Source organism: Tarenaya hassleriana, unplaced genomic scaffold (genome assembly GCF_000463585.1).
Source record: "Tarenaya hassleriana unplaced genomic scaffold, ASM46358v1 Cleome8, whole genome shotgun sequence".
Classification (NCBI taxonomy): domain Eukaryota; kingdom Viridiplantae; phylum Streptophyta; class Magnoliopsida; order Brassicales; family Cleomaceae; genus Tarenaya; species Tarenaya hassleriana.
Genome location: NW_010970490.1, coordinates 288,185 through 310,637, shown reverse-complemented (window position 1 = coordinate 310,637; position 22,453 = coordinate 288,185). Strand labels below are relative to the sequence as shown.

The following is a 22,453-nucleotide window of genomic DNA, read 5'->3' as shown; positions in this document are numbered from 1 at the left end:
AAGAAAAGAGATACTATTACTGAAATAATATGACACGTCGAGGATAGAGCGATCGCATTTGAAGGATATAGTATGGATTTTTTTCTTGTTTACATCGAATTCCTTTGGCAAAGTAGCAGAATCACACGTAACACACACGAGTGGATAAACAAACAGCAGATGCAACTAACAAGAAACAAAGTTAAGTTGCAATCCACACTGTCTGAAGAGAGAGAGAGAACTCAAAGTCTCTCTCTTCAGCTACTGCTCTTAAAGGGGATAGCTCTGATGACAACTTGGTGGTAGAGAGCCGCAAGCGCCGCTCCGATGAAGGGTCCAACCCAGAAGATCCACTGAAAAAAGATAAACCAGTCGTTAATCGTTGTTATTGAATGCTGAATCTATGATTTGGAATTGAGTTCTTGAGCTTGTAAACACTCACGTGGTCGTCCCAGGCATGGTCCTTGTTGTAGATGATTGCGGCTCCGAGACTTCGAGCAGGGTTGATGCCTGTGCCGGTGATCGGGATGGTCGCTAGGTGAACCAAGAACACCGCGAATCCAATTGGGAGCGGCGCCAGGATCTGCAATGGTAACACACAAAAGCCGCCATATTTCACTCATTGGCTGCAAAATCTTACTCATTTCGATTGTTCTAAGCAATTAACCAGATGTTTTCAGACAGTGCTACAAGCCAGAGAGAGATCCATGGAGAGTTCTACTTACGGGGACGTGAGAGTCACGGGCGTTTCTCTTAGCATCAGTAGCAGAGAAGACGGTGTAAACGAGGACGAATGTGCCGATGATCTCGGCTCCAAGGCCGTCACCCTTGGTGTAGCCGTGGTTCACTGTGTTGGCTCCACCCCCCTGAATCTGGTACTGCGATGGCTGGAACCCCTTGACCACACCAGCACCACAGATGGCTCCCAAGCATTGCATCACCATGTAGTACACGGCTCTGGTTAGCGACAGCTTCCGGGCCAAGAACAGACCGAACGTCACTGCCGGGTTGATGTGTCCACCTAAGGATCCACAGAATCGCAGATTTCAAATCAATCAGCAAGAAACAGATAAAACCCTTTACCACTACCAAGATACAGCAGAGGAAATAGCACAACTTGGAGATGCTATTAATGGCTTTCTCGTCTTACTTCTCGAAATTCAGATCCACCCACTAATGAAAACCCTCAAAAGATTGGGGATTTTTCTTCTACGCCTCAGAATTAGTTCATGCCGAGACAAAGCAACCAGCTTTATTCACACCCAAGAACGAAGATATGCAGAAAAGGCAAGACGCCAAGCGTAAATGCGAGAATTTCAGTTCCACTAGCAACCCAAGACTAAAGAATTTCTTCTTCCTCGACGATTACAAGACACACCCAGAAAAGGCGACTCGAAATCGGAAGCTGAGATAGCTACGGGGAGGAAAGGGATGGCTTACCGGAGATACCAGCGGTGCAGTAGACGAGGGCGAAGATCATACCGCCGAAGGCCCAGGCGATGCCTTGGATTCCGACGGAGGAACACATGCTCGGAGACCTTTTGACGCCCATGACGGTCAAGACGGTGACGTAGAGGAAGAGGAAAGTGGCGATGAACTCGGCGATTCCCGCTCTCCAGAACGACCACGACGACAGCTCTCCCGGCTCGAACAGCGGCGCCGGCGGCGGCTCCTTGTAGTCCTTGTCCGTCTGCGCCGATGTCCCGATCGGTTGCCTCTCCGGGAACTTGTTCGCTCCCACTCTCACGTCTTCTTCCTTTCCTTCCATCTCTCTCTCTCTCTAGATGTTGTTTTGCTTTGTGCAAGAGTGCAGTGAGTGTGTTGCAGAGGAGGGAGAGTGGTTATATATAGCAGGAGAAATGCGCTGTTTGGGATAATAATGCGGAAGAAATGGAGGAAAAATATAACATAGAAGAAAGGATAATAAAATTAAAATAATTAATATTATCTTTTGCACTAATCATACCTATTATTGATTAATGATAGTTTAATAGTGTGGTGGTGGTGGACAGAGTTTCAAATTCCGCTGGCATTATGAATATATAATTATATGATAACACACTAATTAGTGTATCAAATACAATGATTAATCATAAAACTCAAAATAGAACACATGTGGAAGTTGGTTTGAGGATTTGTCATTTTCATCTGTCTCTAAATTTGAAATTTCCCCAAATATTTTTCTTAGAATATCAAACCAATAATGACATAATAAAACTTTATATTAAAAAAGCTAGAGGAGTAACAATTAACAAATGTGCAGAATGGGATAAACCACAACGCCGACCATACACCAACCGCCACCCCGACATCCTGTCAAACAAATTCATTTTTGTTTTCGTTTCGTTTTTTTTCTTCTTCTTGAATTTCTAATTCCATTATTGCATCCTCTTGAAAACGATCTTCACCGCCCCACGCTGTAATTTTATTTTAGTTAACTATTATGACGACATAAAAAAATATATGAACATAGAAATATGTTATTTTTTCGTATAGTAGAATATTCGATGACATTTTTTTTATATTATAAATCATATTCAAAAAATGTAAATTCTCAAGATTATTTATATTTATCACATATTTAACCTAATTAAATATGAAATTTTATGAACATCTTATTCAGCTCCCCACAACAACCATTTCGATCAAAAATTATTCGAAAACCTAATTTGACGTGGAAATTGTTTAAAGAAAAAAAAAAGAGAAAAGATTTCGTGGCCGGTTTTAAACATTGGACTATTATTTCATTCGGGCCAGAATGTTATATGGGCTCAGGTCCATTCCATTAGAGCCTCTAATTCCATCGGAAGGTCCAATTCCTCTTGACCACTCGAGGCCCACCTGCTTGCACCACCCATATAACGACGTCGTTTCGTGATTATGGAACCTTTGTTTTTTTTTTTCTAATTTCCTTAAAGTTTATTTTAAAAAATCCCAACTTTGAGCTCTCCATTCTCTCTCTAGATTTATCTCTTATCCGCTCCCTTTGGCTGCTAATGCCGCCGATCTCCTCCGTCGGATTCGATTCCATTCGCCGCATACCTTCATCCATTACCGTTCTCTCTCTTCCTGGTAATACGCCGCTGTTCGTGTTTCTGTCGCTTCTCCCTCGGATGCCTGCGCGCGCGTGCCAGCGTCTGCCCATTTGATTGCGTTTCTAGGACAGTATCCATATTCTTGTCTGTTTCTGTCGTATTTCCCGCTCCATTGGATCGGTTTTCGATGGCCGAGTCCCCTGTCTCTACTTCCATTTCATGGTGTACTGTTTTCGTTTTTCGGCTCTAGGGTTTTCGCATATTCTTTTCTGATTTTCTCGACCGTTTGTGGGTTTTTGCTCTCCGTCTCCGTTGACTGTTATTCGCCACACTGGAAAAGACGCTTCTTTTTAACGTTCAAACGAAGTTACATTCTCGAGGAAAGAGATGACTGAATAATATATATATATGTATGTATATAATCGCTTTTACTCCATTGGAGTTTCGGGCACCGAAGACATGCTTCTTGATCACCTGTCAGATTCTGGTTTTTCTTGATTACTTGTCAGAGTGACCATCTTGAAGACTTGAAGTTAATTTTCACTTCAGTTACTCCTTTGTCTTTTTCCTCCTCGGGTTTTCTTGATTACTTGTCAAAATGACGATCTCTTTACAGATTTTTTTTACTCCTGATGAATGCTTCCTTGAATGTGTGGAATTAGCAAATACAACAGAATGATTCTTGGCTCGAATGCTCTTCTTCCTGCAATGATCATATCAGCCAAAAACTGAAATCCTGAAGAAGAAAAAAACGTCGGTAATTACCTCACGTTCCTTGGAAAACGAGGGGTTAGATCCCTCTTTGACGAGGCCCGAGCCTGATGAGCTTTCAGCCTCCCCAGTTTTCTCAGGCTGCTGCTGTCCATCAGATCCGAAACGGAACGAACTGGTTCTTGATTCTTTGTCCCTCTTGTCAGAATCCTCGGACAGATCCGACACCATTCCGCCTCCACTCTGAACTACATCTTGAACAAGGTCGGTGTTTTTCCCACGGGAAACAAGCTGCTGGAACTCAGACAACAGCATCGAGATAGTTTTAGTTTCGAATATTACAGCCTCCCTGCATCAAGAACGGCATTGCAGATGCCAAGATTCATCTCCAGTTCTAACTGAAGGAAAAGCGAGAAGAACATGACAAGGTATAACCAGAACCACCTTGCACAGATTAGGTGCCCTTTGCAGGTAAACCATATATGACAATTAACCGGTGCATGTTGACGAACAAAGATCGCTTTCTTGGACCTCAAATCTGGCATCCTTCTGCACCAAGAAATGATCGATACGGGTAAGGTGAAACATTCCATTCCAAAAACCGATAAATTTCCGTTGTGTCCATTGAATACATACGCCGAATAATGTTTGTCAGAAGCCGCTCCCATGACGAGCTTCGAGATCCCGTGCTGAGTGATCAGCCTCACAATCCCTTCCTCGATAGAATCCATTTCAATGAACAGCTTCTCTGCTTTAACCTACAGCCAAAGTAATTGGCTAGATCTGTTCCATGAAATCATCCCATCATTTACCATTATGTATCTAGAAGAAACCTGACATATACCCTGTTCTGTCTGCATATATGGAGGTACTGCTCCAATATCTCCTCCGTCTTCTTCCTTTCTTTCCCCCTGAATACCCTAACGATCTCATCGTCCACTGTACTAGCCGCGAATTTCGCACCCACTTAAAACGATAAGACAGTAAAAAACATTTGGGTCTTGGCAGATTTTTATCAAACGTGAAATGAGAAAAAGAAAGGCAGAGACTTTGGACAGAAAACTGATTTGAAACCAGACAATGTCGGGAGGGTACTTACTAACGGGAATCATCTGGGGAGGTTGATGAACATGGACGATGCAGATCTTGTTGACTTCACCGTTTTGTAATGCCCACATGACAGTGGACATGTTCTTCTCCACGTTCTTCCCAACTGCAACGTGGATTTTTTCCTCCATCAATGGCGGAATGGCTTCCTCCATAATCGTCTAACAGATCAGATTGAGTATTTCGATGAAGAAAGGGTTTAAGACCCAGATGGTCAACCCTCAAACCAGAGACATGAAAGGCTTGAAGGCTTCGCAAAAAAAAAAAAAAAAAAAAAACGACATAAGACAGCGTGAAACAGTTTGTTTCAGAGGAAAAAAAAACATGGCAGTTTTGAAAATGTCGTCGTGAGTTGCATCATTTTGCCCGCTTACTTGAAGGAGAAGCATCCTCTGTTTTTTTTTTTTGGAGTGATAGAGAAGAGATCAGATGCAGTCACGCCCATGCTGTTATGTGTTCCCTCCAATAATCTGGCTCTATTTGTAGTATGTTTTTACTGTCTTGTCCCTGATCGTCAACGGCTTTTGTAACGAACTAACCTGTCTGGTTTGTCCTCTACTTATAAATATAATTAAAAAATATATTTTTTTAAAATAAGCCCGGAGAGAAGAACACATGAATGGTTATAATATAAAATATGTTAAATCATTCGACATCTAATTAGTTGGTTTCATGTAAACGTCGGTCGTTGCATAAAATACTGTTAGGATATTGAAGCAGACATATGATTTGTATCAATATATTTGGTCAGAGTATAAAGCATGCCGTAATTGTAATTAAACTCTGTTTCAAAAAACGTATGCACAACTCTTACTGGCTTCATCACAAATTTACAGCGCACAGCGCAAATACACATCTCGCAAACACTTTATCACACAATATCATATTATATGAACAAAATGATCACACAATTAGAGAGAATTTACAAATATATATATATATATATATATACATATATGCAGGATTCGGAGAGAATAAGATTTTTTTTTAAAATGAAAACTTAGAGGAGATCAAATATATGGTGTCTACGCCATTCAAGAATGGCGGATCGAAGAGGATGGTTGGGGACAAGGTCGGTCTCTGAGAGATTCTCCTTCGTCATGGGAGAAGTACTTCGTCCGGTCCGAAGCCATCTTATAATATTTGCCTTCTCGTATGTGAACCCATCGCGTGCCACGTGTGGATCTTCCATGACCTCCTGCAATTCAACCCCGAAAACAATATTTGTTATATATACCAAATCATTGTAAACTTGTTGAAAGTGGATATTTATGAGGCAGAGAGGTGTTTTTTCTTTTCACATGGGAGATGGGACAGTTGAAATGATCAGGGGGTTGGGTGGATATGGATGATGCATTTGCAAGTGATGATTCGTTTGCAAGATTTCTCCACAGTTCCTTAGCTTCGTCGAGCGCCATGTCACGTTCCCTCATCACTCTCTGCAACAACTCTAAAGCCGAGTTCCTCTTCTCTTTCATCGCTTCCAGCTTTCTCTCGTATTCCGCTATATGGTCGATTAGCATCGACGTTATCTTCGTATTTTTCTCTTTCTCTTTCGCCAAAGCTACCTCGGCTTTTATCCTTCGATCCAACTCCTCTAAATACGCATGTTTGTTATCCTCGGCCTATAATGTTATTTGGCAGATCAGTGTCAGGACCAGCGGCTGCTATTAACTGGCTTGAATTCTTCAGCAGAATCGAAAATATTTTTCAGAAACTTTACCACACAGCTTTCTTCAAGCGCCTTCCATTCAGCTCGCTCACGTCTCATTGTTTCTGCTGACAGGTTTTGATTTAAGATGCGGATTTCGGCCAAAGCTTGTTGGATCTGTTCATTCGCAGTCCCATCCTGCAATGACACAGATCCTCATCAGAAGAAAAGAAAATCCAAAGGAGTAGTAGAAAAAGCTGCATTACATACCCCTGTGCTGGGACAAGACAAGTGTTTATGTTCCTCTTTAACGTTGCTCAATCCTGTTGCACTTACCAAAACATTTCCTCAAGTTTTGCTCGGATTGTCTCAAAGACAAATACTTAAAAAAATCCAACAGAGGTATAAAAATTTTGCCTGGGAACCAAGAAGAAGAGCTATTTCTCTCCCACTTACCATCGGTATCCAAGGACTCATCTAACACCCTCGAGTTCCGTCCTTTCAAAACCCCACCTGTCTCAAGTTCTTGTCCCCGATTTGTGCTTTTTGCCCCCGAAACAAGATTCTGAGACAGTCTGTAGAGTTGACAGATTTTTGGGATCATGCATTGTAGCTTCCCTGCATCGATATTATGGATTATCAGTACTAAGGAGCAACAAATTTGTCCAGTTCTAACGCAGGGGATGACTACAATGAGGAAAAGGACTAGGGTCAGGTGCCAAACCTTGTACAGATTAGGCGTCCTTTACAGGTAAACCATATATGACAAGTAGCAGGTGCTAGTTGCCAGACAAATATGGCTTTCTTGGACCTCAGATCTGTCATTCTCCTACAATATGATGGTAAAAGATCGCGTAAACGTCTACATCCTTTGAGTTATGATAAGAAACAGTCGGTCTCGAGATTTGATTCAGAGGTTCAAAATGAGCATTTTGTCCACAAATAGCATACGTTGAATAATATTTGTCTGCCGCTGCCCCCATTACGAGCTTCCTGGCATTGTGCTGGGAGATCAGTTGCAGAATCCCGCTTCTTATAGAGTCCGTTTCAACACACAGCTTCTCTGCCTTTATCTACAATCAGAATTTGACTAAATGTTACTTCAAGATGAATATCTGTTTTCCTTTATCATCTAATTTGACGTACTCAGCAGATAAACATATAGAAAGTTGATTCAAAACAGATGATATACGCAGTAGAAGTGGAAGCCACCATACCCCTTTCTGATGGCAAATTTGAATGTACTCGTCCAGTATCTTGGCTGTGGCTCTTTGCTTGGCTGCAGCACTTGCCCCGAATCTCATACCGACTTTGAAGATACAACATGGGAAACATTTAAGTCCAACATCTTTAACTAAGGCTCTGCAACTATATACTGGAGAAATCCCATTTCATGTCGATAAGTATAGTATCAAAAGATTTAACGCTGAGACTGGAACTCTGTAAGGCAAGCTTCCTCACTAAACGACATTATGGTATACTTACCAACAGGAATCATCATCATGGGTGGTGGCTGATGAACGTGGATGATGCAGATGATGTTGCACTGGGTGTTTTGTAGTGCCCAGATGAGAGTGTTCTTGTTCTTTGAAACATCCTTCCCGACCGCAACATAGATTTTCTCCTCACTTGACGGCGCAATGTCGTGTTCCCTCCTTAGGCTGCGCACTGTCGTATCAGTCCCATGACCCGATCTTATTGGAAAAGGATCCATAGCACCTATTGCGACACCTCTCTCTTTTTGAATCTGCTATTCGACAAATCAAATTGCTCCAACACCTGAACCAACAGACCAAAACAAAACGAGATTTTCCCACAGACCAAGTTGAAAGATCGCTCCTGGTAACATTTCACTGGGAACTAAAGATTTGACAACCAGACAGCACAAAATTTTAATCTGACAAACAACGACAACAGTACCCCCAAATTCTTCGTACCTGCTAAATTAAGATCGAAACCCTAGCTTCTGCGCATAAACTGAACAAGGCTCTGGATCTCGGCGGATTGACCAGGCAAAAGATATAGCAACACACGAAACTGAAAGCTCCAGAATTTATCGGAAGATGAAGACAGAGTCGAGAGAAATGGCGGAGAACCTTTCCAATTCTTCTTTTTCAAAATCGCGGCATGACTGACTGCTTCCCCCCGCAGATTACTTGACGCATAAGCGTCCTCACAGAAAGGATCCGGTGCGGGCACATCCACTGTTGGTATATGAACCAATAAAACAGGGACGCGTGTCCGGCCACACATCACACGAGAACAGTACACGATTACAAGAAAAAAGGTCATCGCCGTTTTTTTTACCATAATACCCCTGAGGGTCAAACCAAATGTCACCATCAAGAATGTCTGAATTAAGAGCAGAGAGGAAGGACAACCAAGGATGATAAAACTGTAACATTAATATGCATATCTTACAACAAACGACCTTTTTTAAAGTATTAAACTTGCGTTACAAACATCATATTATGTATGTATATATGTAGACATCTCTCAATGACTTTCTCTCTTCACATCTGACAAAAATACAGGGGGTATATATACAACTATTCTGAACAAAAAACAAATATACAGTATGCTCTACGTATGTTTACCGATGATGTGAAAGCCATTCCTGAATGACGGACCGAAGAGCGTGGTTGGGAACAAGGCTGGTGTGGGAAAGCTTGGCGTTTGTCATAGGCGAAGTATCGTTTCCACTGTCCAGCCACGCTCTTATAGCTTCCGCTTCGTACGTAAACCCGTCTGCTGCCACATGCGGATCCTGCATCACTTCCTGAAATGTTGTTCCAAGAACATTGGAAAAAACAAATCATATGTAGTTTACAGACCAATCCTGCAATATCCTTTCTTCAATTATGCTCAGGTGAGTTACCTGGAAAACAGGACAAATGAAGTACGGAGGAGCTATCTGGTGGTGGTTGTTAGGACCGAGATGGAAAGACGACGATCCACTAGAGGCCCTCATGGGTTCAAGTATCCTCCACACTTCCGTCCCAAGGTCTGGACGGTTCTCACTCACCGTCTCACAGCATCTCAGTGCCAATCGAGCCAGCTGCTCAGCCTGAACAAACGGCCAGTCACCCGCTAACGGGTCCAAAAGGCTGCTCAGTTTTCCGCTCTCTAATGCATACTTCACTTCGTTTGTAATCCTCAAGGCTGGCCTCCCGGTCAGCAACCGCAACAATATAATCCCGAAAGAGTAAACATCTGACTTCGGGGTTAGCTCCCCGTTATTGCAGGTTTCTGGATCCAAGTACGCAAAAGTACCCTTGACATCAGTTGAGGCACTTGTTCTTCCATTACGACAAAGTAGAGAACAGGTACCAAAGTCGCTTAATTTGCTGACGAGATTGGGATCGAGAAGGATATTTGCTGGCTTTAGATCACCATGGGCAACGCTATGAGCTTTATTGGAATGTAGAAACATAAGGGCTGAACATATCTCAGTGGCAATGCGCACTCGGTTTTGCCATGATAAGGGCGGAGAATTATCCTTGCAGTTAAGCCGGTCTTCAAGGCTTCCATTGGGAAGAAACTCATAGACAAGACTCAATGCTTCTGGACAGGCTCCAATGAGTGTGATGATATTTGGATGCCTCATTTTACTCAACACATCAACCTGCAATGCAACAAAGCATCAGTCAAATCTCTTTCAAGTGTAGTTCCCCCATGGCACGGAGTGCATAAGAGAAACATAATATTTTTCTTAAAGAAAATGAAACGAAAGAAGAAATTTTGATCTTAATAAATCTTCGTATGTCCTTATAATTATTCGAAGTCATTGTTACCTCCTGTTGATATTCCACAGGACCTTGCGAACTGGTAGGATTCAACAATTTTATAGCCACCTGTGTATGGCGAAGTATACCAATGAAGATACTCCCATATCCACCTTCCCCGATCTTCAGGGTTGGATCAAAGTGATTGGTTGCTTCCTCGATCTCCGAGAAATTAAAGTCAGTGAAGAACTGAGACAACTGTTGGTCTGAGGTCTCGGTTTGATTTCTCCTTAGCTCCTCAGCTTCTCTGAGTGATCTATCGCGTTCTGTCTGGAGCTCATCTTGTTCTTTCTTGAAGCTTTGTAACAACTCTACAGCCGAGACGATCTTCTGTCTCAGCTCTTCTACTGTCCTGTCAGATTCTGCTATTTGGTTCTCAAGCAGAGCTCTCTGATCTAATGCACTTCTGAGTTCTTCCATGACTTCTTCTTGCTCCTTTTTTATCTTTCCAAGTTTCTCTTTTTCTTTGGCCAGTGTAATCTCTGTTTCTTTCCTTCGCTTCAATTCCTCAGAATAGGCAATTTCTGATTGTTTAGCCTGTAGTTATTAGAAAAAAAAAACATCAGACCACATTTTTTTTCTCATTGAGGATCGATGTATCTAACGGCAACCATGAATGGATTAAGCTCTTACATTGATATGCTAGAGAAATAAAACTATTGTCCAGTATGTGAATATATAAATCTGACTAGAAAATCTAGCAAAGCATTCCCGAGCACGATAATACCAAAAAGATATTCAGCATGTTGACATGGCTTTCTCCTTCCGTAAGAAACCTTACCCTTCTGATGGCATCAAGAGCATTTTTTTCAGCTTTCTGGCGCCTGGATGCCTCTCCAAATGCTTCCCGTTTCGAATTCTTGGCATCTGCCATAACTTGTCGGATTTGATCATAAAATCCATCATCTGGGTTCTCGCCCTGAAACAAAAGACCAACCGCCATAGAACTCCTGAGCAACTGAAAATGCACGGAAAAACAAATCCAGGATGCTTTGAAATTATATTAGGATCTACACGAACATACCGGGACACTGCGAGGAGACGAGTGATCAGAATTCACTTCAACTGCACTCGAGCCTGGTGCACTTCCGCTCCCCACAAATTGCCTCAAATGTATATCAGATCCTGAAGGACTGGTTCTCAGAGCTCTCTCCCCCTTGTCAGTATCCAAGGGGTCATCTGATGACCTCCAGCTTTGTCCAGCCAAACTTGCATCGTGCCCTAAATCTTGAACTGAATCATTGCTTTCCACATGAGAAATATTCGGCCGACTCTCAGATTCCGGTGATGAGAGAGTTTGGAGATCATCACTTCCACTGATGGAAGGACGTGGAGATGCATATTCTGACTCACTGTCATCAGCTGTAGCTTCCCTACATTGGTATAATACTAGACATTAGTTGTACCAAGCAGCAACAGACCCATGGTTATCAAATTCCACTTCGAGCTCTAACTTAGGGGAAGCAAGCAAAGCATAAGGATCAGAAGGTAAATGTCTAGAATATCATCAGTTATATATCACATTGAGTCTGTCTTCAGCAACTCAGCTCTTGACAAACCCTTAAGACTAAAACTACTTACAATAATTATGCATGTCTTTCTGTTTGTATGAATCATGTCCAAGCACAGGCATGATGAGAAATGAATGGGCCAAACCTTAAGTAAATTAGGGATCCTTTGCAGGTAAACCATATATGGCAAGTAGCCGGTGCTTCTCGACGTACAGAGATGGCTTTCCGGGATCTCAGATCCATCATTTTCCTGTAAAATGAACATCACTGATTGTTGAGATAATAAGAAACGAACAGCACAGATCGCTGCATGAGTTTACTATGAGATTCAAACATGAATACGCAGAAAGGCACAAACAATTATATCTATGTGCTACATACTTAGAGTGGTATTTGTCGGCTGCCGCTCCCATGACAAGCTTCCTGATTCCATGCTGGGAGATCAATCGCACAATGCCCTTCTCGACAGAGTCCATTTCAATATACATCTTCTCTGCCCGGACCTACAGTCATAATTGACACATTTTAGTTTTCCATAAGAAATTAAAGATGTCAACTTTCCATCATTCATTGATTATCGCATAATCCCTGGCTCCTATTACCATCATCAGAGCCAATAACACAAACACCTCTTCCTAGAATACGCATACAATGAAAAACATTTGTACAATATCACTACGACATATTTAGCAGCACCAAACGTAAACATACCCCTCTCTGCTGGCATAAACGAAGGTACTCGTCCAGGATCATATGCACCTTCTCCCTTTCTGTTTCCCTGTACACCCTGACTTCCTCCTCCTTCACAGCACTAGCTGGGAATTTCGCACCCACTTGGATGATTCAACAAGGAAAAACATTAAAGACAAGATCCAAGAACCCTAAAGCAGAAGGCTCGACCATTCGGCAGATCAACCTCTAAATCAACCTAAGGGTAAAAGTAAATATCTGAAATTTCACATCGGCACATACAACTACAGCTTTATCCCCTAATTGCAGCATTTGTATCATTGCTTTAAACGAGAACAGAGAAAAGAAAAACATTTCATGCACCAAAGGATTGTTTTACAAAATTGGCATTAAGCAACTTAACTGGGTAATACACTTACTAACAGGGATCATCTGGGCCGGCTGGTGAACATGGAGGATGCAGATCTTCTTGCCTCCGGTGTTCTGTAGTGCCCAGATGAGAGTGGATTTGCTCTTTGCCACATCTTTCCCCACCGCCACATAGACTTTCTCCTCGATCAAGCGCGAAACTGGCTCCTCCATTATCTCGGTCCTGTTTGACCTGGATCCTGGACTATCTATCCCATGAAATCTCATGGATCCAACCCTTTCTCCCATTGTCGGGATTGGACTCACCAGAGCCATTGTTAAACCCCTCTCTCTCCCACCCTCGTATTCTCCGAAATCAACAAATAGAAAGTCTCTGGCTAGTGACTCCTAAATCAACAAACAAACAAAAAAAAACAAATGAAAATTCCCGACGCTCAATCCCCCAACGCGAATCAATAAACAAGAATTCGAATTGTTCGCCCAACAATCAGTTCCGATGAAAACCCTAGCGCCGCGGAGAAGCTAAACTAGGATAGCCAAAAGGGTAAAACCTCTATGACTTCAAACGAGTCAAAAGCGACAGAAGAACGATATTAAAGTGATGGAAAACTGAAAGATTCGAGATTTTTCCCGGAAAATGGCGGAACAAAGACAAAGGTGGGACTAAATTACTCCAGAAATTCTCGTCTCCCACAAAAGGTTCCTCACTGTACGTTCAAGATGAAGCTTCCTACCGCCTGATCGATATTAATACTGACGTGGAAGAACTTGTAGAGCTTGTGATAGGAGATCAGGTACGCTCACGTCCACGGTGTTACCTCAAATTACCCTCGGTTGGGTAAAAGTGCGGGTCCACCGTAAAATCGGTACACCAAACTGCAGGAGAATATTGAACGCAGACTCTTCCTGACGTGGAAAGCATCCGCTCTTTCTTCCCCATTGTTCCCAATCTTTACGCTTTTGACAAGGTCACACTGCCTTTTCCAAACGCTCCAGATATGCGATTGTTTGCGTTTGCGTTTCTTTGTAGCGTTGTTTATTTTGCGTTTGATTCATATAAAAAAAAGTCGTTTTTTCCTTGAGATTTCCATTTGCTATAAAATATTCTAACAACATGTAATCGCCAACGAGACAATGGAATGTCTCCGAATAGGAAGACAAGGGCAGTCCTATTATTTTTTTAAGAATATAACAAAATAATCCTGTTATAAAATTTGATAATCTTCATAGAAAATTTCAACTTAGGATATGCTTTTTGGATTTCAGCATCTCTCTATCCATTCGTTGAACATCACATCACAATTCACGACCCAATCTTAAAAAAAATGCAACCATTAATTTGAATCCTTTTGCACGTTTGTTTGCTCCAGTGAGGATAAAATATCGGTTTCAATCACAGATATGTCCAATTTAAAGATTGGAAACTTCGATTAGTCCACGTAAAACTTTTAAACGCAAAATATATATTTATAATAAATATTTTAAAGAAATCCGAAAAACGGCTATATTTAATAATTGACCAATTAATATATATATCCTTGTGAAAACATATCATGATTGACAAAAGAGGAAGGGGCCAGGGTCATGGATGAATATGGGCCGGAAATATTAGCTCATTGAGCCCAATATAACCTTAATTGGGCTATTTTAATGTAAGACCAAGTAGAGGGCCCACAATGTTAAGCCCAATAGAATTAAGGGGCTCATTCCACCTGCGCAACGGAGGTCCAGACCCCAAAGGGTGAGAAACGTAACGTGTGTCACGAGTTTAGTAGATTAATCGGAAATCATACGAGTGCTTAATTACTCAACCACTTGATATAATTTTTCTTATATTATACAATATATATATATATATAGTACAATCGTTTCTGCATATAGAATACAAAAGATCACAATCATAATCTCTTGTTGTTTCATGAAAAATACCAAAAACGTATGAGGCCCACTGCTTCCATCCACTGAGGTTTTATATACACATGTGTGTGTGTGTGTATATATATATATATATATATATATATATATTTAGATTGTTGGGTTGGAGTTGGTAAGGAGGAATCTCTTCGTTAGATAGTTATTTTGCCTTATTATGATTTTTTTTTGGAATATTACAACATTGGTTGACAGTCTTAAAATAAGATTATCATACGATATGCATACATTAGTAAGTTGAGATGTTTTAATCATAGTTTTTATTTTATTCCTTCTTTTAGTATGTTATAATTCAACTCTAGGGTTACTTTCACACTGAATTTCTTATAATGTCGTGTACGTACGTTGCTGATATTATTCCATTTTATTCTATCTGTCTCTCTCATTCTATATATATATATATATATATATATTAATGTGTGTGTATATAGATTATTGAGCTTATTATATACAAAACTACAGGATTGGGAAGAGAAGTTTATATATATATACACACACCAACATATGAGAATCCGTTGTTACGTCGCATTTATGTTTCTCAATCCGAAATGCGATCATTAGCCAAATGACATCAACTTGTTGGTTGGCCGCACTGCTTTTTTTTTTTCGTGGACCGACGAAGACACACAATCATTATTGAGATGACATTATTAGAGGAATATTACAACATAACCGTCCGGTTATGATGTTCTAATTTCAACAGATTCTTACACTGTAAGTTTCTTAATTTCACGTTATCATCGTCTGGTTAACGTGGTTTAATCATTGCACCCTGATGAAATTAAATATATACTTATTTTTTCGCAAATATAAAAAAAATTGATATATTAAATTTTGTAAAAGGCTCTACCTTGTATCAAACTATCAGCAAAAAAAAATAAATTTAATTTAATGATAAAATATCAAGCCTTCACATTTCCAATAATTAAGTTCCAAACATCAAACTGTGATTTATGTATCTGATTACTAATATAGTTTCCTCTTAAACTTTTTTCATTATATAATCCTATTAGTATTATTTGTTCCACATCAAAATTTTATGCTAATAACTAGTTGCCTTTAATATTAGCCCCTTATATATATATATATATATATATCCACCAGATTCTTCATGTTTAATTTTTTACAAATCTATTTGATTTAATTTTTAAGATTATAGATGAGAAATGGTACTGTGGGCCCGGATTGAAATGATGGGGCCCATGTCTGCATAAAAGCCCAACTGCTTCCTTACGTCATAAGGCACATTCGGACAGAGAGACAAAAGGGCTTCTGGGTATCCCATAAGCATCCCGCGTTCGTATACCTTCGTCCTTTTTTTTTGTTTCTTCTTCCTCTTCATGCGTATGTCGTATTGCATATATATATATATATATATATATATATATATATATGTTTGTTTTATTTATTTTCACATTTCACAATTTTTTTTAAAAATTCTCTCGGAGACAATAGAAAGTAAATATAGGGCACTACCTCTTTATATGATTTTGAAGTTAACTACCAATAATAAATTCATACAGTTTCGAAACACGTACGTATAAATAATAATTGCAATTTCTATATCGTCAACGGACGTGAAAAATAATATCACGATCACGATGATGTATCGTTTTCCGAACGAGGGCATAATTTCGTTTGGTTGGACTCAATTACTTATATAATGGGACATAATAACCACTAGGTGCATTGTATATTATATATACATATACATATATATATATATATAATAGCATATATGATATGGGGTTGGTTTGGTGGTCCAAAATAAGGGGTCGACGTCGTTGGATAGCTCTGCATACTGCTTCATTATAGTAAGTGTCAAAAGATCATAAATGGTATTTGACAAGTGTTGTCACGAGAAACAATTTCCTCCTCATAACTCCTACCTACGTTATCTTATGTTATATTGTGAACCCGGTTTAATCCGGTCTGGTTTGGAAAAATTATGCATTTTCATGAATATATTTATATTTGAATTCAACATGATACTTGAGCCTGGTTATTTGCCATCGGTTTTTTCAATAAAATTATTTATAGATCAATTGTTACTCGAAAATATCTAAAGTTTTAATCATATAGTTTTCCAACGTTCACAAAGCACACGGTTTACGTGTGCGTGTATAATTAAGTGGTGCCATTTTGGTCCAACCTTCTTTTATTATCTCGTACATCTCTCTCGTCGTATCTTTTAATTAACCTTGAAATTCATTATTTTTAAATTATTTTGGGTACCAAATGACCATTCTATGGAGAAAAAAAAAGATATTGTATAGTATGGAGAATTTACGTGAAATTTTCACGTGAACCTCATATATATATATATGTATATATATTTGCAGTTGCACCGACGATTGTTAGATAATGGTAATTAATAACACAAAAATCACCATACCAACACTAACCTTTTTTACGTCCTTTTCCTTGTTGTTTGCATGCTATAAGACGTAAAATACATACACACACGCATATATCAATATATGTATATATACATATACATATACTTTTTTTTTTAATGTGAGTGGGGTGCGTTGGAAGCGAGTGCATGCCATTTCTCTGCGCGCGCACACACATATCTATATTATATTTTGTTGAAGTTAACATTGACTTTCCATTTTGGGTACGGGTCCATAGAGAAATTTACGGAATTGCCACTCCCGACACATCCGTCACCTAGGTACTCACTGCGATACCTCAGCTCCATGTTTTTTTTTCCATTAAGAAGAGGACCATTACCTTCAGACACTTCACCAAATCCCCACGCCTTATTTTATTTCTGCTCTCTCTCTCTCTCTATATATATATATATATATAATATTATGAGATGTTATATTATATTTAAGATTTTAATTATAAGAAGATATTATATTTTGATTTAGATTATCTATTCTTTTTATTTTTCATAAATTTATTCGATAATTTATATTTGATATGATATTAAGAGTAAAAAAGTTTCTTCTGGAGACATCGAATCTCTATCATTCATAGTTTCTTTTTTTTTGGTAAACCATAGTTTCTTTTTTATTTCCTGTTATCTAGAGCATTTTATTTATTTTAAATAGAATATTTTAAAAAACATAATAAACAATTTTTTTTAAAAAAAATTTATGGTGTTAAAAAGATATTATCTTAGATTTAGATTTTATTATAGAAAGATACTATGTTAGATTTGGACGATCTCTTTAATTTCTTTTATTTCTCCTAAATTTGTTCAATAATTAGTATTTAAATAGTTTATTATTTGTTCTAATTAATAAACATATATTTTTTTTAATCTCTCTCTCTTTATATATATATAGGCGCACACATTTATGTGAAGACACTAATTCGCATGTATATGCAAATTCGTGGCAAACAGTTATGGGTGAGACTTCCGATGCTTGCACTTGAACCAGACAGATGACTCTCTCTCTCTCTCTTTTTTTTTTTTTTCTTTTGTCGTCTGAAAGATGCAAATCATTACACTTAGAACCGTGTTTTTTATTATGGGTTTTTGTCTTTTTTAGTATATACTCTTAAATCTGGATGCCAAATCGTCCATTTTTTTTCCCAATCCCAACCCGTTTTTGTTTTTTTCCCTCTAACATTTCAGGGTTTTAGGGTGAGAGAGAGAGAGAGGGGTGTAGTATATGACACTTCACCTCAATATCCACCCTCGTGCTTCGAGCAGTATTCGACTCGACTCGACTCGTGAGTATAGTTTCAGATGAAGCAAAGCCCGCAAATTTAGCGAAGGGTTCAGACAGAATCCGGAAATTTAAGGGGTTTTTTGTTTGTTCTCGAGCAAAAAAATGGTGGTCGAACGCGTTCGGTGACGTTTCAGAGCTTGCATTTCGGATTCCCCTTCTTGGGAAAATCGAATCGGATTCTAAAGGTACGATCTTTATACTTTTATTTTTCTTTTTTTGGGATAAAAAGACTCGCTTGCTTCGAAAGGAAAGGTATCCAATGTAATGATGTGGTTCAGATTAACGGGTGTAAACCCTGCATGAATCCATCCTCCAAGTCTCAGTTGCAGTGTGTATAAGACCTGTGGAACTGATGAGTCCGACTAGATGCCGATTCGTGTTTAAAACACGTTGGTGGTTCCGACAGGATCCTTTGCTTGTTCTTACGGGTTTCTATCTGTTTATAGGAATCGTGAATCAAACCTCTAGCTTCTGCAGTTCGTATTCTGTAGGTGGAGGGTTCTTGTTAACTCGGAAGTTGAAGATTTTCTGACCCAGTTCAGGTTTTCGCGGAATTCGCGTTTCTTGATCTTTGTCTGTTCATCCAGAGTTGGTTCCCGGTGAAAAAAGATCGCGAAACAGAGGAGGATAACGAGAGAGAGCGCTGAATCTGAATGTTATGGACCAAGATTGTCGGAAAACTCTTGCAAGGGAAAGAACAGATCGGATAGGATGTGCCTGGGTGTTTATAAGCATGTTTGATTTCCGGGGTGGAGGATCTTCTCAGAAACTGTTGACGGACAAGAAACGTGGAAGCAAACGAATCACAGGTCTGTCCTCCCAAAAAAAAGACATGTATCTGTGTTAATGTTGAACTCATCTGCGAAGCTTTTCTGGTGACTAATCCGTGCAGGTAACTGTACTTTCATGGCTAAGCATGACAAGCCGACTTGTTCTAGCGACAACTCTCAAGAACTCCTTGTAAGTTTTGGTGTCTTATTACTCAGATTGGTTTCAGAAAGTGAACTAAGGAGCTGATTCAGATTGTAATTGTGTCTCAGGAAGGAGAAGATGGGCTGCTTGTCAAGTCGGAGACTGGTACTTTGAGTGTGAGGACACTCATTGAAGAGGAAATGTCTGCCAAGAAAGAGAGAGAGGATGATGAGAAAACACAATGCAGAGGAATTCGGAGGAGAAGGAACAAAACCTGCAGTAAAAGCCATGACAGTATCAATGTTCCAGTTGCTGGTGATGATTCAGATGACCGGTCTGTGAGCAGTCTCCCTGAATTTACGAGCTGTACGAAGAATAACGACGATTCTGAAGAAAAATTCAGCGAGGTTATCAAGCGGTTGATAGCTCAGAAGGAAGGCGAGATCCAGAGCTGTAAGGACCTGTTAGGGGCATTTCAGGGTTCGGGTTCTAAAGAAGAACCTAGTCTGCCATCGATGGAAGATTCTCAAAGAACGGAAGAAGAAGAAGAAGAAGAGGATCCCCGGACAGTAGAAGAGCCTATAGTCTCCAAACAAGAGGTCAGAATTGGGCACAAGAAACACCGATTCTTGAACCGAAAGGCAAAATCACCAGAGATGAGCTCTTCAGATCAAGGTTGTACACCTCAAAGTCCAAGAACCATCGTCATTTTAAAACCCGGAACAAATAGCTCAGATATCGGCTCATCACCTAGATCTCGTTCTGCATTCAAGAAGTCCTGGAACGGTTCTCGCTTTCTTCTCAGTATTATCAAAAGAATACTGAAATCTGCTGCAGTCAAGAAGGAGCCATGTGATGATCTCCATGTCCATGATGATGGTGCTTCAGAGACAGTGTCTGATCTGAGTCAAAGCTGTTGCCTGGAAGAAGAGGTACATAGAGAGGACACTGCCCACACAAGCAAGGATTCGAAGAAAAGCATGTCTAGTATTTATAACGCGGCCAAGAAACACCTGTCTGAAATGCTAGAAAACGGAGATATCATCGATGTGAATTTACGAAGCAAAGAAGTACCGAGAATCCTTGGGAGGATTCTTTCTCTTCCTCAGTTTTCCTCACCGGCAGCCAGTCCTGGACGGACCTCATTAACCCACACGGCAGAAAAGCCGACAATTCAACCATGCAGTTCAGATGGTGATTACTCTGAGACACATGGATTGAGTTCAGATAAACTGGTTGATGAAGATTCAGACAAACACCATGAAACAGTATCTGTCATTGATACCCTTATCTCAGGAGGTGATTCTTTCTTTTTTCCTCTCTTGATCCATTTCTTTCCAAACCAAGTATAATTTGTGTGTTTTTTTTTTTGACAAAACGCTTTCTGGGTTGATGAGTGTACTCTGCAGGTGATTCAAGCACTCTAGTGGAAGCCGACACCATGGAAGAGATTCAGATAACAGATGTTGATGAAGATGCATTAGAATGGCGAGACGAAAATAGAGACAAGAAGCCCTTGAGACAGGTAAGATAGCTTGCATTTATGACAGATGATACATCGTTCGTTCTGGCGTTTGTTTGAAGGAGGATCTCATTATCTTCCTGCTTTATTTCAGTTCCACGAAACATTTGACGAGGGGCAATCATCATCTTCCCCACCAGAGTCGTCACCAAACTCTTCAGTTAGAATGACTGATTGCCAAGAAAGTGCAACTGATGTTCCCGGAAAGTTAAGTCCCGTGTCTGTGCTTGAACCACCATTTACCGATGATGACATGAGCCCAAGAGGAAGTAGAGCTCGTTCAGGTATGCGTATCTCAGTGTTATTCTTTTCGATTTTTCTTCCGAAATTTTGGGGCTTAACCTTGTTTCTTGGCTTTACATAACAGGTGAAATGCGGATGCAACCACTGTGTATAAGATTTGACAGACCCGATTCTCCGAAAGCTGATCAAGACAACGAATCCAGAACTAGTGTGGATGACAAGGAATCAACGCTTGCATTCGTTAAAGCCGTGATAAAAGCCTCGGGCTTTGACTGGGAAAAGCTTTGCATGAAGTCGTGCCATACAGACCAGCTTCTCGAGCCAGATTTGATCAATGACATAGACTTGTGTCCTAACCAACTCTGCAATGACAAGAAGCTCCTTTCTGACTGCATCAACGAAGTTCTGATGGAGTTTTGCGGGAATGAATTCGGCTCTGGCCCTTGGATTTCATTTGTCAAACCAACTGTATGGATCATGTCAGACGTGGAAGATCTTGTGGAAATGGCAGAAGAAGAGGTCTACTGGCATCTCCATCCTCTACCGTACCCTCATACCCTGGACCAAATAGTGGGTAAAGACATGGCCAGAACTGCAAGCTGGATGGACCTTCGGTTCGATACCGGCAGTGTCGGTAGGGAGACAGGTGAAATAATCCTGGACGAGTTATTGGAAGAGAGTATTAGAAGCTTGAATAGATTTGGTCATACTTGTACATGCTGACACATCGACGTCACCACTCTTTGCTACCGTTGGCAGAAGGTCTTCTGCTACCAAGAAAGGCATTCATGGTGTTCTGTACAGTTTTTACATCCACTGGAGAATAACGTGGGCGTGACAGTTATTGCCCTTCTCTTTCAGAGATAAAAACCAGAGCTCCGAGGACTGAGGAGAGTCTTTCTCGTGTTTCTTCCATGCTTTGTTTTCCATTTGGCTTCTGTCTGGAGCCATGAGGGTTTTGAGTTCAGTTGTGAAAACTAGTTCTACGTTTGTTCCATCAGTAAAATAAACCAGAGTGATTTTTTTTTTTGTCAGTTTCTCTGATTCCAATGAGAAAAGAAAATTACCCGCACACGGTAGATAGAAACTACTGTATCATTACGATCTCAATGGACGTGCCTTCCACATCTTGTCGTCTGCTTAGAGACGGGACGCAGTCCATATGGAAAAGATAGAAACGGCATGCATTCCACGACATTAGAGATATCGTGTGGCTGGCTGCAACTGGGGGGCAGGTAGGTCACGTGATTATCTTCAGCGATACATAGGAAAGGCGTGACGGAGGCACGTGACCGCCTCACACGTTTTACCCCCAAT

The 22,453-nt window shown here is 40.3% G+C and overlaps 5 protein-coding genes across 11 annotated transcripts; 1 reads left to right on the top strand and 4 right to left on the bottom strand.

Moving 5' to 3' along the window:
• Positions 1 to 30: 30 nt before the first annotated feature.
• LOC104802030 (aquaporin PIP1-1) lies at positions 31 to 17,564 on the bottom strand. 4 transcript variants are annotated; one of them, XM_010525446.1, is made up of 6 exons: positions 13,162 to 13,168; positions 8,215 to 8,218; positions 1,420 to 1,759; positions 705 to 1,000; positions 422 to 562; positions 31 to 332 (listed from the first exon to the last, which is right to left on the bottom strand). In XM_010525446.1, the coding sequence occupies exons 3-6, from the start codon at positions 1,745 to 1,747 to the stop codon at positions 237 to 239; spliced, it is 861 nt and encodes a 286-aa protein (XP_010523748.1). In that variant the 5' UTR covers positions 1,748 to 1,759; positions 8,215 to 8,218; positions 13,162 to 13,168; the 3' UTR covers positions 31 to 236. The 4 variants fall into 4 exon arrangements, with proteins under 4 accessions (XP_010523748.1, XP_010523742.1, XP_010523747.1 ...); XM_010525440.1 differs by lacking the exons at positions 8,215 to 8,218; positions 13,162 to 13,168 and adding an exon at positions 17,550 to 17,564 and having other exon boundaries at positions 1,420 to 1,761; XM_010525445.1 differs by lacking the exon at positions 8,215 to 8,218.
• LOC104802031 (U-box domain-containing protein 36) lies at positions 2,932 to 8,206 on the bottom strand. Its single transcript, XM_019201147.1, has 13 exons — positions 7,969 to 8,206; positions 7,701 to 7,858; positions 7,435 to 7,556; positions 7,208 to 7,312; positions 7,008 to 7,101; positions 6,556 to 6,681; positions 6,134 to 6,457; positions 5,980 to 6,030; positions 4,825 to 4,993; positions 4,570 to 4,691; positions 4,362 to 4,483; positions 4,170 to 4,274; positions 2,932 to 4,074 (listed from the first exon to the last, which is right to left on the bottom strand). Exons 1-13 carry the CDS (start codon positions 8,195 to 8,197, stop codon positions 3,732 to 3,734), a joined length of 2,070 nt encoding a protein of 689 aa, XP_019056692.1. The 5' UTR covers positions 8,198 to 8,206; the 3' UTR covers positions 2,932 to 3,731.
• Positions 5,641 to 6,925, bottom strand: LOC104803062 (U-box domain-containing protein 36-like). The gene is made up of 4 exons (XM_019201167.1): positions 6,754 to 6,925; positions 6,556 to 6,681; positions 6,134 to 6,457; positions 5,641 to 6,030 (listed from the first exon to the last, which is right to left on the bottom strand). The coding sequence occupies exons 2-4, from the start codon at positions 6,601 to 6,603 to the stop codon at positions 5,833 to 5,835; spliced, it is 570 nt and encodes a 189-aa protein (XP_019056712.1). The 5' UTR covers positions 6,604 to 6,681; positions 6,754 to 6,925; the 3' UTR covers positions 5,641 to 5,832.
• LOC104802032 (U-box domain-containing protein 33) lies at positions 8,869 to 13,155 on the bottom strand. 2 transcript variants are annotated; one of them, XM_010525451.1, is made up of 9 exons: positions 12,889 to 13,155; positions 12,491 to 12,612; positions 12,161 to 12,282; positions 11,925 to 12,029; positions 11,293 to 11,641; positions 11,050 to 11,187; positions 10,278 to 10,805; positions 9,362 to 10,108; positions 8,869 to 9,262 (listed from the first exon to the last, which is right to left on the bottom strand). In XM_010525451.1, exons 1-9 carry the CDS (start codon positions 13,151 to 13,153, stop codon positions 9,077 to 9,079), a joined length of 2,562 nt encoding a protein of 853 aa, XP_010523753.1. In that variant the 5' UTR covers positions 13,154 to 13,155; the 3' UTR covers positions 8,869 to 9,076. The 2 variants fall into 2 exon arrangements, with proteins under 2 accessions (XP_010523753.1, XP_010523754.1); XM_010525452.2 differs by having other exon boundaries at positions 12,873 to 12,945.
• A 518-nt stretch (positions 17,565 to 18,082) lies between the features above and the next one.
• Positions 18,083 to 22,166, top strand: LOC104802034. 3 transcript variants are annotated; one of them, XM_010525454.1, is made up of 8 exons: positions 18,083 to 18,134; positions 18,363 to 18,644; positions 18,906 to 19,268; positions 19,352 to 19,419; positions 19,500 to 20,670; positions 20,781 to 20,896; positions 20,988 to 21,177; positions 21,261 to 22,166. In XM_010525454.1, exons 3-8 carry the CDS (start codon positions 19,118 to 19,120, stop codon positions 21,857 to 21,859), a joined length of 2,295 nt encoding a protein of 764 aa, XP_010523756.1. In that variant the 5' UTR covers positions 18,083 to 18,134; positions 18,363 to 18,644; positions 18,906 to 19,117; the 3' UTR covers positions 21,860 to 22,166. The 3 variants fall into 3 exon arrangements, with proteins under 3 accessions (XP_010523756.1, XP_010523757.1, XP_010523755.1); XM_010525455.2 differs by lacking the exon at positions 18,083 to 18,134 and having other exon boundaries at positions 18,201 to 18,644; positions 19,047 to 19,268; XM_010525453.2 differs by lacking the exon at positions 18,083 to 18,134 and having other exon boundaries at positions 18,201 to 18,644.
• The last annotated feature ends 287 nt before the right edge of the window (positions 22,167 to 22,453 follow it).

Coding starts and splice junctions, on each gene's coding strand:
- LOC104802030 (XM_010525440.1), bottom strand. CDS start 1,747: ATGGAAGGAAAGGAAGAAGACGTGAGAGTGGGAGCGAACAAGTTCCCG. Junction 1,001..1,419: donor CTGCACCGCTGGTATCTCCG/GTAAGCCATCCC, acceptor GTGGATCCTTAG/GTGGACACATCAACCCGGCA. Junction 333..421: donor ACCATGCCTGGGACGACCAC/GTGAGTGTTTAC, acceptor ATCTTTTTTCAG/TGGATCTTCTGGGTTGGACC.
- LOC104803062 (XM_019201167.1), bottom strand. CDS start 6,603: ATGAGACGTGAGCGAGCTGAATGGAAGGCGCTTGAAGAAAGCTGTGTG. Junction 6,458..6,555: donor CGCTTGAAGAAAGCTGTGTG/GTAAAGTTTCTG, acceptor ATAACATTATAG/GCCGAGGATAACAAACATGC. Junction 6,031..6,133: donor TCAACTGTCCCATCTCCCAT/GTGAAAAGAAAA, acceptor GTTGAATTGCAG/GAGGTCATGGAAGATCCACA.
- LOC104802031 (XM_019201147.1), bottom strand. CDS start 8,197: ATGGATCCTTTTCCAATAAGATCGGGTCATGGGACTGATACGACAGTG. Junction 7,557..7,700: donor AAATTTGCCATCAGAAAGGG/GTATGGTGGCTT, acceptor TTCTGATTGTAG/ATAAAGGCAGAGAAGCTGTG. Junction 4,075..4,169: donor GGGCACCTAATCTGTGCAAG/GTGGTTCTGGTT, acceptor TTCTTGATGCAG/GGAGGCTGTAATATTCGAAA.
- LOC104802032 (XM_010525451.1), bottom strand. CDS start 13,153: ATGGCTCTGGTGAGTCCAATCCCGACAATGGGAGAAAGGGTTGGATCC. Junction 11,188..11,292: donor CGTCTCCTCGCAGTGTCCCG/GTATGTTCGTGT, acceptor CTTTTGTTTCAG/GGCGAGAACCCAGATGATGG. Junction 10,806..11,049: donor CTCTTGATGCCATCAGAAGG/GTAAGGTTTCTT, acceptor TAATAACTACAG/GCTAAACAATCAGAAATTGC.
- LOC104802034 (XM_010525454.1), top strand. CDS start 19,118: ATGGACCAAGATTGTCGGAAAACTCTTGCAAGGGAAAGAACAGATCGG. Junction 20,897..20,987: donor ACAAGAAGCCCTTGAGACAG/GTAAGATAGCTT, acceptor GCTTTATTTCAG/TTCCACGAAACATTTGACGA. Junction 21,178..21,260: donor AGGAAGTAGAGCTCGTTCAG/GTATGCGTATCT, acceptor TTTACATAACAG/GTGAAATGCGGATGCAACCA.